General features: G+C 37.6%; 1 protein-coding gene across 3 annotated transcripts in view; it reads left to right on the top strand.

Annotated features, from left to right (window-relative positions):
* The window catches only part of Adamtsl3 (ADAMTS like 3), a 347565-nt gene that overhangs the window by 141789 nt on the left and 192374 nt on the right, over nt 1–13402 (top strand). For all 3 annotated transcript variants that reach the window (XM_047534772.1, XM_047534782.1, XM_047534791.1), the window contains exon 7: nt 10937–11063. In XM_047534772.1, the coding sequence (XP_047390728.1) occupies nt 10937–11063 (127 nt within the window). The remainder of the gene's footprint in view (nt 1–10936; nt 11064–13402) is intronic.

Here is a 13402-nt window from a genome sequence, read left to right as displayed (position 1 = left end):
TGGGGGACACTGGGGCGTCAGATGGGGTTCCACTTGCTTAAGAGACAGTGGAAGAGCCCATCTGAGTCATGGCACCAATGTAAGAACCCAGAAACTATTCTGGACATGGGAAGTCACATAAGAGGGTTTATTAAACAAACAGTGTCTTACCTGCAAGGTAAGAGAGAAAATGAGAGGAAAAGAGAGAGATCGCGTGCAAAAGAGAGTATGAAAAGCAAAGAGGAGAGAGAAAGAAAGTGAGTAGGAGAGAAAGCATGAATGTGAGAAGAAGATAGCTAGTTGTTTATAGTTATATGTAACCTTGGAATGCAGTGTGATGTATTCATACATGTACATATCATAATTTGATCAGCTTCATTTTCCAAATGACTGTATTTATGTGGATTTGTCTCTGTGTATTCTAGTCTGTTCCACTGGTCTTCATGCATATTTTTATGCCATTATGCTGTTTTTGTTACATAGCTCTGTTGTTTAATTTGAGATCAGGTATTGTGATGCCTCCAAAATTGCTCTTGCTGCTCAGGATTGCTTTGGCTATTCTGGGTCTTTTATTCTCCCATATAAATTTAAGACTGTTTTTTCTAGTTCTGTGAAGAATGTCATTGGTATTTTGATGGGAATGGCATTGAATCTGTAGATGGCTTTTGGTAAAATGGCCATTTTATGATATTAATTCTACCTACCTATGATATTAATTACACCTATATTGTCTTTCCATCTTCTAAGGTCTTCCTCTATTTCTTTCTTTAGCATTTTATAATTTTCACTGGCAAAGTCTTTCACCTCCTTGGTTAGATTTATTCTCAAGGTTTTGGTTTTTTGGGGTTTTTTGAGGTTATTGTGAATGGAGTGGTTTTCTTTATATTTCGTCAGATTCGTTATTAGATTATAAGAAACCTACTGATTTTTGTGTGTTGATCTTGTAACCTGCTACTTTGCTGAATTTGTTTATCAGGTTTAGATGTATGCTGGTGGAGTTTTTGGGTCCTCTAGAATCATATCATTAGCAGAGATAGTTTGAAAACTTCTTTTCCTATTTGTATCCTTTAAATTTTTTCTCTTACTTGATTGCTCTGGCTAGAGTTTCAAGAAGTGTATTGAGTTGGAGTGGTATGAATGGACACCTTTATCTTGTTCCTGATTTTAGAGTAAATACTCTCAGTTTTCTCTGTCCAGTATGATGTTGGCTTTGGTTTTGTCATATAACCTTTATGGTGTTGAAGTGAATTCCTTCTATTCCTAGTATCTTAAGGATTTTAAACATGAATTGGTGCTGAATTTTGTCAAGGACTTTTTCTGTATCTATTGAGATGATCATATGATTTTTGTCCTTTATTCTGTTTATGTGATAAATTACATTTACTCATTTATGTATATTGTATCAATCTTCTGTCAATGAATATGTTTGCCTATAAGATGAATCTCTTGCAAACAGTGTATGGTTGGGTCTTATTTACTAATTCACTCTGCCAGTCTGTGTCTTTTAATTGGAGAGCCAAGACCATTTGCATTCAGAGTTATTTTGGAGAGATGTTAATTATCTTGTCATTTTGGTTTGTTTCATGAATTTAACTTGTTATTAATTTTCATTTGTTTAATTGTTGTTCTGGAGAACTTCATCTATTTGAGATACTGAGGTTTCTTTTTGAGTTCTTCTTTTTATAGCATTTCCTTAAGTATTTTCTTTTGTGCTAGTTTAGTGGTCACAAATTCTTTCAGTTTATCCTGACTTTTAGAGTTTGAGAAGTCTAAAATGAATTTTGTTGGTCTACCTCTAAAAGTGATCTGATATTTTCTCATGCAGTTTTTTAAATATTCTGTTTCTTATGTTAGGCATTTTGATTATGATATGTCTTGGAGGGGTTTTTTTGAGATTATCTATTTGGGGGTTCTATATGTGTCCTGTATATGGCCATCCACTGCATTCCTAAGGTTTGAAATTTTTTTCTGCTATCATCTTAATGAAAATGTTCTTAATGTCATTAGCCTGTATGCTCTGCCCTTATCTATCCTGATGACTCTATAACTTTTGTCTCTTAATGTTGTCTCAGATTTCTTATATATTTTTATTATAGTTTTTCATTTATTTTTCTTTAGTGTTTGTGGGATGCTCCTGCTCAAATAATCTGTCCCTCAGGCCTGAGATTTTGTTTTCAGTACAATCTGGTTGGTTGGTGATATTTTCAAGTGATTTTTAAAGTTTGATTTATTGTCTTTCATTTCTAGGAGTTCTGACTGTTTTCTTTTTGGAAACTTTCATTGCTGAAATGGTGTTTCATCTCCTGTAATTGTTCTCTTAATTTATTCCTTAGATCTTCTTTTAACTTATTAATTATTTTAATAATCAATTTTTAAAATGTTCCTGTGAAATTTCAGCTCCTTTCATGTCTAAGTATTACTTTGTTGGGGGATTGTAATTTTTGAGGGGTGGCATGTTTTATTTCCTTATGAGTTCTTTTTTTAAAAAATATTTTTAGTTGTAGATGGACACAATGCCTTTATTTTATTCATTTATTTTTATGTGGTGCTGAAGATCGAACCCAGTGCCTCACATGTGCCAGGCAAGCACTCTCCCACTAAGCTACAACCCCAGTCCTCTCTTCATGGTTTCTAAGGTTTTGGACCTGTGGATCTCTTGAGATTGATCCTTTTTCTCTTTTGTGAGGATGTCCATTGGTGTATAGTTGTCTCTTTTGTAGTAAGTTGTTGGTATCTCTTGGCTTCAACATATATGTTCAGTGTAATTCAAATGTTAGTTTTAGCTGCTGGTGCCTCTCAGTTTGCCATTGCAGAACTGCTGAATTAATTCATTTTTATAGAGCTGCTCTAACACTATGGCTTTTTATTTTTTTTTGATCCGTCCTTTTGAAATCTTTCTCTGGTTTTGCTGTAGGAGTAGATACCCAAGAGTGGGACCTGATGTCCCCCTCTAGTCATTTCTACTTGGAGCCTAGTCTTCAGTTTGGGGTTTTTATCTCCCCTGCCCTATGTGTTAAAACATTGTTGAAACTTGATCAGGGTAATTTTTAGTCTGGGAAAGGTGCGCTGTTGCCTTACCAAGTTGTAGGTGTAGTCTCACTGAGGAATCTCTACCCTGTGAACTTGTAGTATACCAGTCACTTCCCAGCTCCTCTCAGAAAAATGAGAAACAAGTAACAGCAACAATAGTAGTGATCAATATATAGCATTTGAGTAAAAGTCTGGTGCCTACTATGGCATGTACACTATCAATTAGCACAAAAGGAGGAGTGGCAGGGTCATCATTTAACAACAGAAACAACAATGAAATCTGTAAACTAACTCTACTTAAAGTATGCAGCAGGTGTCAACTATGCCTTCCCCAGTGCATAACATGAATGATGAAGGCAGTAATTATTTAAACTAAATTGTTGTTAATGATAGTAAAATTGCAGTTCATTAAGAGAAAATAAAATGGAGTAATAAAGCAAAAGAAAGTTTAAAATATTCAAAAAGTGAACAGAGATACCAGCAGGAGAAAGGTAGCAGTGATGGCTATAAAGAAAGAGGAATACAACATGAAAGAAAGAAATAATGAGAGAGAAAGAGAGAACAAGGGAATTTGGTGAAGGGGAAAGATTGGCGAGGGAGAGTAATAAGAGGAACAAAATCCAACAAATAAAAAGTCGAACCAAAACAAGCAAAAGCCCCTAACCCTCTACAGTCAACCCTAGGCAATATAACAAAGGAGTGAAGAAAGAAAAGGCAGGGAGGGAGAAGAAGAAAAATAAAGGAAAAAAATGATAAAAAGACAGAAAAACAAATGTATACATACGTATGTCCTTGAGTCAATCAGCACAGATAGAACACACACACACACACACACACACACACACACACACACCTATACCTACACCCACTCACACTCATGCTTAATAGAAAAAAGGAGAAAAGAAAAAAATTACTGAAAAAATAAAAGGATTGTTTCCACTGAGGGCGTCAAAACTTCCTGCTCAGAGTAGGGACTCTCCGGTCTGTGCCTGCTATGACATCCAGAGTCCATGTAGAAGGGCACAACTGGGGCAGGCACAGAAGGGATTGGGCCCAGGAGGACTCAGGCCAGGGATACTGAGTGCTTCTCACTTTCCCTTTGGGTTTGGCAACTTGCAGGATTAACCAAAGAGAACTCAAACTGGATAGGCAGGCAGATCTGTTCAGGATCTGATCTTGGGAAGAACACATTGTGGGCCTTGGAGTGTCCAAGAGGCAAGGCAATCCCTTTGATCCAAGAGTGGAGTTTTTAGAAAGTTCCCCAAGATCCTGACACCCAGCAGAGATCCTGACATCACCTGTCACTGGACTTAGGATGATTTCATCTAATGATCCTTACTTAATTATATTTGCAAAGATACTTTTTCCAAGTAAGGTCACATTCACAGGTTGAGAGGTTGAAGGTGGACATGTCTTTGGAGGAAGGCACAACTCAATCCACTGTTCCTGGTAAGGAGCGAAAGGGCTGAAATGAATAGGAATGATGAGCATAAACTCAGCCTTTCAAAAAGTTTGAATCAGAAGAGTAGAGAGGAATAGAAAGAGATTCTAAAATGAATGTGAGGTCCAGGGAGAATCTCTGGAGACACAGGAAAGTACTGGAACAGATGCAGTTATCATGGTGTCAGAAGCACATATAGTTGGAAGGTACCTGTTTATGAAAAAGAATATAAACTGTGGACCCAAGGGTAGGTGCCAAATAACTATTTGCCAAGAATGAGAGAGAGATCACAATACATGACTATAGCCTTGGAGACTTGGGTTCCTTTATTCTAAGATTTCTTCTGGCAGTTTGGCAGATTCTTATATAGAAATTCTTCCTGGTTGTAACCCAGCTTTCTTTTCCCACTGAGAACACTCTAACACCTACCAATGCTTGGCACTTTTGGGGATTCAGGCTGGGGCAGTGGGTGACAGAGTATGGGTGTTGAGGAGGGTGACTCTGAAATGAAGCTTCATCAACTTCATGGTAAAATCACTAGTGAACAAGGATATATGTTGCTGGGGGCAGGGTGGAGTGTCGATTGAGAAGTAGAAATACATGGTTGATGAATTGAAGTTCCTGGGGTAATTAAAGGGGTTGGAAACAGAAACAAAGGGGATGGATTACTATTTATGGACAGAATGGAGGAGGGACACTTAGTACCTTTAGATAGGTAGGATGAATTGAATAAGACCACTGATCACTTTGTATGGGAATGGACAGGAAGGCAAGTAATTGTTTGATGGCCTCAAATTGAGTGAAATAGAAAGCAAAGTCATCCAGTGGAATAAGGAACTCTTAGGCTTTTGAGGAGGAAGGAGAAATTTGAAGATGCTCTGAGGATAATGAGAGTGACAAAAATGGATAGAGAACAGTTCCTCAGAGAACCAGGGGAAGTAGAAAATCTGCCTTCGCCTCAGTGTGCAAGGTCAAGGTCACCTTGGCTCTGAGTCAAGGTCATGGACCTCCTTGGTCCATGTGATACATGGCTGTGATCATGAGTGTGTGGACTTCAGATTTAGAGAAAAATGCTTTCAGATCCCATATCTATAATGAATTGGGTGAGGACCACTTGGCTGCTGCCTTCACATCTTTGAGCATTGGCCTTTTCAAAAGGTCTAAAGGAGATATTATTCACTTCTTAGGTCCTTTTAAAAAAATTATTCTTTAATGGTCAACATTCCAAGCATCCAGTAAAATAGTTGCCACACAAGAGCCTCAGTCAACCCTAGATCTTCTCTGGTTTCCCCTTCTGCTCATTGATACAGCATCTACCTCTTATTCATGATCTAAGTCCAGTGCCATAGTTTACTCCAGGATTCTCCTGGACTTGAAGGTGTTTGCAGGAGAAAACTGGTTTTTCAGTGATAAATTAGCCCATTTTAACTGAGCACTTCATGTCATGGTTTTGTGAAAAGCCTATTTGGAGGGCAATAACAGGTGATACCTTGTTGCCAAAAGCTGATTGCTTTTTTGGCCTGGCTTTCCAAGTAAAAGGAGTTGTATGTGCTTCCTCAGAAATGACCCAGATGCTTCCCAGTTGAATTCAGTATCTTTCCTTCAACAGTATCTTTCCTTCCATGACCTTGACTCAATTTTATTGTCCCCATAAATTCCCTATCTTGTAAATATGGCCATGGACATCACAGTCTTTAGGGAGAGAAAGTGTGATTTGCTCTGTTGGCCTTAGGTAGTGAGCCTGAGGCACAAACTACAAATAATTTTTACAGGTGTGTTTACAGTTTGCTCATTTACATGAACATGTCCTAGTGCCCTGGGAACAACTTTCTACTAGCCTGAGTACAGCAGACAGCATGCCACTGAATAAAATTTGCTTTTGTTTCTGATTTTTATCATACCAGGACTGCAAACAAGTTTGATTTATCTTTTAGGTATACTGAATTCCCTGACAGTTGAGTGGAGGAAGAAACCACCTCGAATTTATAATAGAAATAATAACTGCTGGGTGTGGTGATGCCTGGGAGGCTGAGGCAGGAAAGATCAGCCTCATCAATTAGCATGGCCCTAAGCAACTTAGCGAGATCCTGTCTCAAAATTAAAAACAAAACAGAACTTGAAAAAGGGCTGGAGATGTGGCTCTGTGGTTAAGTACCTGTGGGTTTAATCCCTGATACCTAACAACAACAACAACAACAACAACAACAACTATTGCTGTGTGCTTTCCAGGGGTCAGGCATTCATTCTCTAAGCACCTTAATGTAATATAGCTCATTATAACCTGGTGAAGTAGGTTTATAAAGAAAGTAGAAATTGAATAAGCTAAATAATTCCCCGGGTTTAAGAGTATCTTAGTCTATTTGAGCAACTATAACAAACTACCATAGACTGAATAAATAATTAGTTTCTTTCTTACAGTTCTGGAGGCTGAGAAGTCCTAGATGAAAGTGCTGGTAAATTCAGGGTCTGGTGAGAGCCCACATCCTGGTTCATAGATGGCCATGTTATCATGTGGTGGAAGGGACAAGGGAGTCTCTACTCTTATTAAAGGGCACTAATCCCATTCATTAGGGCTCCACCCGTATGACCTACTAACTTCCCAAATGCCCCACTTCCTAATACATCACGCTGGAGGTTATATTTCCGAACATGTACTTTTGGCAGACATAAACATTCGAAGATAGAAAATAACAGAACTGGCAACCCAGGTAACCTAATTCCAGAATCCATCTTCTTAACCACTGTGCTATCTGATGAATCTTTTTGTATGGCTACAAGTATAGCCACAGTTTAACTGAAAATGGAATTCCATTCTGGTAAAGGATAGTTAGTACAACCTGGGAATCATGCATAGATAACTTAGTGTAAAGATTCAAACTCGAAAGTCTACATCCTCCCTGGGAAGGGACCTGCTAAGGTGTGTTCTGGTGAGTGAGGAGAACTGGTGAACTGGAGAATGTCTGCTCATTTTGTAGGAGCCAGCTGTGTATTAACATGTCAGTGGTATTATTTCATTTGTTTTTTTGGTCAATTCCCAAATCTGGATTTCAATATGTGAGACTTCAGTTCTTAAAATCACCTTGCTGTTAATAACTGTGCTTTTATGCATGAATGATTAAATTGTGCTCCTATATAATATACACTAGGTTTTCTTGCAGAAACCAATAAACCCCAGTGCTCAGGGGCTTAAACAATTAAAAATCACCTTTCACGAATACTACTTGCCCAACAGGTCATAAGGTCTCTAATCTTTGAATGTCCCAGAGACTCAGGCTGATAGGCTTTATTTAAACACTTTTTTTTTTTTACCCAATAATAAGTGATATAGGTCACTTAGGCTCCAATTTCTTTCATTAGCCAAAGACAGTGACCACTTATAACTTCTAGCAGGTGTTGGGAAGTGTAGTCCTTCCCTAGGCTGAAAGAAATTAAGGTTTATGAATATCCCTAATGATTACCACAGCTCCATATACTCTGATTTTCAAGCCAGAAATGTTAGAATTTTTCTCTTAGATACAATCCAACTTTCACAGATCTCAGATGGAAGTTAATTTTTGTTTATTTACTTTTATTTTTAAAATATTTTTTAGTTGTCAATGAACCTTTATTTTATTTTTTTTATATGTGGTGCTGAGGATCAAACCCGGTGCCTCACACATGCTAGGCAAGTTCTCTACCACTGAGCCACAAACCCAACTCAGAAGTTAATTTTTAAAAAAATTGGTTTTCAAGAATTAAATTAGATCTATCTGGAAAATTCATATTTTGCTTCATTTGGGTTAATGGCACTTATTTAAACATTCTTTTCTTTTAAGAAGTTGATTAGGAAATCATATGTAGAACTGTGAAATACTTCTTATCTCAAATTATGATTTCTAGATGAACGTTTAATTCAAAACACACTGCTCATATATTTAAAATATTTGTTATCCCTTATCTTGTAACTTGTAACTTGACTTATTAACTGCATTGTAAGATAAGAATTTTATTATACTCAGCACTGAAAATTATTATTTATTAGATATTAATACATTTATTGATATGCTTATCCACTAGTAGTTTATAAATCACTATAATTAGACATCCGACGTCAGGAGATGGCACAGAAGTTGAAAATGCTTCAGGCAATTTTATAAAAGTTGCTTGTTGTTGATTATGGTGGACTATGACAGCCAAAATTCAATCATCCCTCAATTTCAAGGGCAGTTCTGGGATATACTCTATGAATCACAAGGCAACCGGACTTTCTTTTCTAATACCATTTTTCTGTGATGCTTTCACATGCTTTATTTGGCTGTAAGATTTGGATGAATTTTAACTTTAAAAAAACTTATGAAGCAAGTATAAGTGATCAGGGAGGAATTTAATTGCCTTAGATTTTGCAAGACCCTGAACACTCTTCAAAACAAGCCCATCTTAGCTCCTAAACCCACACCCTTCCTGGATGACCAGATAGAGGGTGATTCTCATTCTCATGAAATGCAAAGTGCTCAGGGACATGGATTTGTGAGGACAGAGCTTGGCCCAGGAAGAGTATTTCTATAATTTCATGGTAGAATTATTCCCCTTGGAGAAAGTTGCATGAACACAGTTACTCACTGGTCAAATCCCAACCATGCAAGTGTTTCCAAAATCAATCACTCTTAAGTTGTTCCACATGTACTTGTAAATATTCAAATAATGACCTGTATGACTTGAACCTTTGCTGTCCATCATCTGATCCTCAAGGTGGAGGAAGGCGTAACACAGTGTTAAGATTCTGGTGGCAGATGACCTGAGTAAAAAAAAAAAAAAAAAAAAATTGATACGATATCTTTGCTGTGTAATACTGGCAAGTCATTTAACCTGGGTAATGTTTTAGAGTCCTTATTTGTAAAGTGGAGATTGAAGGTATCACTAAAATCATACGATTGTTGTGAAGATTCAGTGAAATAACATGTACAGCATGTGAGGCATAATGCCAGGTACCTGGTAAGCATTCTATAAAAACCAGCTATTATTAATATTTTATTATTTTCTTTATAAAATCATGTAAGCAGGGTTAAAGAATCTGAAAAGTAATCAGATTCAGTCACTCGTTCAATAATTTAATTTCCTCTATGAAGTTGCTGACTTTTCAAACTTTCTCATATTGAACTAAATTATGCTTAAACTTATAGCTTTCACCGTTTGGAAATACAGAGAACAAATGCAGACCCTTTCCTCATGACAGACCTTTGTGAATTTGAAAATATCTTTAAGCACAGACTATGCTCTAAAATTCCTTGGAACTTTTCCTACTTCCCCCTGAAAATTTCATTTCATCTTTCTCCTTCCCTTCAACACTAAGTTTTGGAAAGAATAGTGTCTAGATGTGGTTTGAACTTTCTCCAGTGTTATTTTCTCTTCAACACCTTGGGTGTAGAATCTGATTCAGGACCTCCTTAAATCAAATCATAGGGGCTAGTCTGCAGTCAAAAAACAGGAAAGCAGAAATAAATAATAAAAGTGACCTCTTGTTAAACCCTTTGTCATGTTCTAATCACCACATGGAGAGTTTTGAATATATTCTCTCATTTAATCTTTGCTAGACCTCTATGAAGAACATATTTGCATTATCATCTCTATTTTACTGTTGAGGAAAATCAGTTTCTAAGAGTGAATGGTTCAATATCCTGTGCTTTGAAAGGCTTGATGAGTGAGTCAAGATGCATATGTGGCTCTCTGCCTCTAGAGTCCCTGCACTTAAATACCATGTTTAAAAATATAAAGTTAGATGAGCATGGGAAGCAGAGATATATTCATCAGATCAGTTCATATTGCTGGCTGCACATAATGTAAAGGATTTGTGAAATAAATATAAATATAAAACTCAGCTTTTTTCATATAAAGAAGCTCATAATCTAGAAAATACACACATAACCACATACCAAATAACTCACAAAAATGGAAAATAACAGTATAAACATATAAGACATCTTTTCTATTCATTTCTTCTATTTAAAAATTGTTTATAAATATATAGATATAATGATATAAAAGTGGAGATATGCAGGCATAGGCAAAGATAATGAGAAAAAAGGAGATGTAACACTATAGATGTAGAATATAGGTAGCTGGAGAGACCAGAGCTAGAAAGAAGGATGTATACCAGTTTAAGACAGTGTTTGTTTTGGGGAGGAAATGAGAGAATGAACTGACTGTGGGGATAGGGAGATAAGGAAAGGGTGGGGAGACAAAGAGGAAACATTATCTGTAATGCTTCTTTTTATTTTATAACCTTTAAAGTATCTGAATAAATTATAAATAAAAAAGAGCAGGGTTTCAGAGTCAGCTTCATTTCTTCTATGGACTTTGCATAAGAATTATGTAAATGACATCATACTCTAAGATTTTCTACCAGTTGGGCTAATAAAGCTGTGTTTTCATAAAGGGTAGCCTTTCTCATAAAGTCACGCCTCCTCTGTGATTTCACCTGTTCCTGACCACTCGGTCCTTCCTTTGCAGGCAGTGGGCTGTGATCGGCAACTGGGTAGTGATGCCAAGGAGGACAACTGTGGAGTCTGTGCCGGAGACGGCTCCACCTGCAGGCTGGTGCGGGGACAGTCGAAGTCGCATGTTTCTCCTGAAAAACGTAGGTTTTGAAACCCAATACCGTGTTGCCATAGCACAAGATGTATTTTAGACTCTTATTAGAATAGCAATTTCCTAACGCCGACAGCTTCTTTAGTTGGAAATAACTTTGACCATTTTTTAAAGTCAAATTTCTTTCTAAAAGTATATCCATAATCTGGGTTCCTATTATCTCTTTGAAGACAGCGCATTTCCTTGAACCTTTGCTAATATAGAGTATTGCTATTTTAAAAACATTTGCTGATTTTTCAGGTAAATTGTGAAGCAATAGATTCTTTATTTTCCTTTTTTTGATTGTTAACAAGGTAGAGAATGTTGAGATGTATTTATTCCCTCTTTTATTTTTCAATTAGCTATTGAAACCATTTATCCATTTTCCTATTTGTTAATTGTTTCCTTACTGTGGTGAACTTAATACATCATATATATTTCAAATGTGGTTTCCAGTTTTTCATTTTTGTTTGTTTATAGAATCAGTAGTTTCTAAGTTTTATTTATTCAGAAGTTTCCATCTTCTTATTTCAATATGATCTGCCTTTTATTTGTCCTTTAATTTCAGTGGTCAGTAAACTTTCTGTGTTGAGAGCCAGCTATTTACTATTTTAGATTTTGCTGGATATATCCCAGCTACTTGACACCCACATTGGAGTGCAAAAGTGCCTCAGGCAACCTGTATACAAGTGACCACAGTTGTGTTCCCATAAAACTTTATGTACAAAAATAGGCCATAAGGACTTCAGGAAGGGGTCTGGCCAGAACAACCAACTCAAAGTGATTCATGCCTGCACTGATTTGAGGGGAGAATCTTCATCTACACTAAGTCAAGGGGAGCAAGTCTCTGTCTACATTGGCTCAAGGAAGTAAGTCCCCATTTATACTGGCTCAAGATGGAGGCAGAGGATACTACTGATGGATCCAGATGTGTTCCTGGATGGGATCCATGCAGAGAAGTCTGAGTCAGTTTGCACACCTCATTCCTGCAACCGGTTTCCACACCTCACTTGTTCAGCTTCTACCCAGCTGTGACCCTGTTACTCTGGCTGAAGTTGATGAGTTTAATGTTGCCTCTGGCATCCACTGATTTGTTCTTCACCTTCAGATCTTGATGCACTATGCCCTTCTCATGGCAGTAGCACATGGTGCTTGCAGTTTGCCTGAACAATCTCTAGGCCTCTTCCTCCTACATGCTACTGGTCTCTTTGATGTGGTGCCATAGTTGTCCCCCACCTGCATGCTCCATGATGATCGGGATATTTTCCATGGTCTCAATGACCTGAAAAAGCTGGAACACATTTTAGTGTTCCATGACCATCAGCATTTCTGGTTTGGATAGGACAGGGAAGTTCCATTCTACCTTTGGCAGGACTTTCACTGCCACTGCTGTACTGGTGAGAGATGGCAGGCTAGTTTCACCTGGGCAGAGCCCCCCTGCTTGATGTGTCTCAGTACCTGATAATGGTCCATGAAGGTAGTCTCATAGCAGGAGTTGGGCAGCACCATATTACTGACTGTTCTTACTACATATCCTAAGCAGGAACACCAACTAAGGATGCTAGCTAAAACAACAACAACAACAACAACAAATAACAACAATACAAAACATACATACACACATGGACTCCACAAAATGAAACAAAGCAAAAACCCAAATCAAATAACAAATATCAAAAGACCACAACCAACAATCACCAAATGGGAGTTTGACATTTCATCATCAAGAACTTCCTGTACTTATGGACAAAAGTCCAGCCACAGCCAGCCTCTTATATTCCTATAATATGTTCCTTGAGTCAGTGTAGTGGGGGTTCACTTGCCTTGAGTCATTGTAGATGGAGACTTGCTCCCCTTGACCCAGTGTAAGTGGAGATTCTCTCCTTGAACCACTATAGCCATGATTCACTTTGAGCTGGTTGCTTTGACCAGAAGGAATCACCTTCCTGGTCTTCAGGTCCCTCCCTGAGGTCTCTGAGGCCTACTTTTGTAAATAAAGTTTTACTAGAACACACCACGTCCACTTATTTACAAGTTGTCTGTGGTGGTTTAAATTCCCTCACGATAGGCTTCTTGGGAGGTCAGAGAAAGACATGGCCTAGTTACACCTGGGCATAACACTTACTGGTTGTTTCACTTTTGGGCCTTCAGGACCTTTTTGACTTTCATAATAAGAATAAGAAAGGACTCCAGAAGCTTTTTGCTTCAGTAGGTTATGGAGACTGATATTTACTTGTTTAGAAATAAAAAATTTGTAGGATACTTAAAAACAAACAAAAGGCCGTGGCAGAATTTGGCCTTTTGGTTATAGTTTGTTGAGACCCTTAATTTGAAGGGGGAAATTATTTG

The sequence above is a fragment of the Sciurus carolinensis genome, chromosome 2, assembly GCF_902686445.1.
Source record: "Sciurus carolinensis chromosome 2, mSciCar1.2, whole genome shotgun sequence".
In the NCBI taxonomy this organism is placed as follows: domain Eukaryota; kingdom Metazoa; phylum Chordata; class Mammalia; order Rodentia; family Sciuridae; genus Sciurus; species Sciurus carolinensis.
The sequence above is the reverse complement of the archived record's forward strand: the minus strand, read 5'-3'. Positions and strand labels throughout refer to the sequence as shown.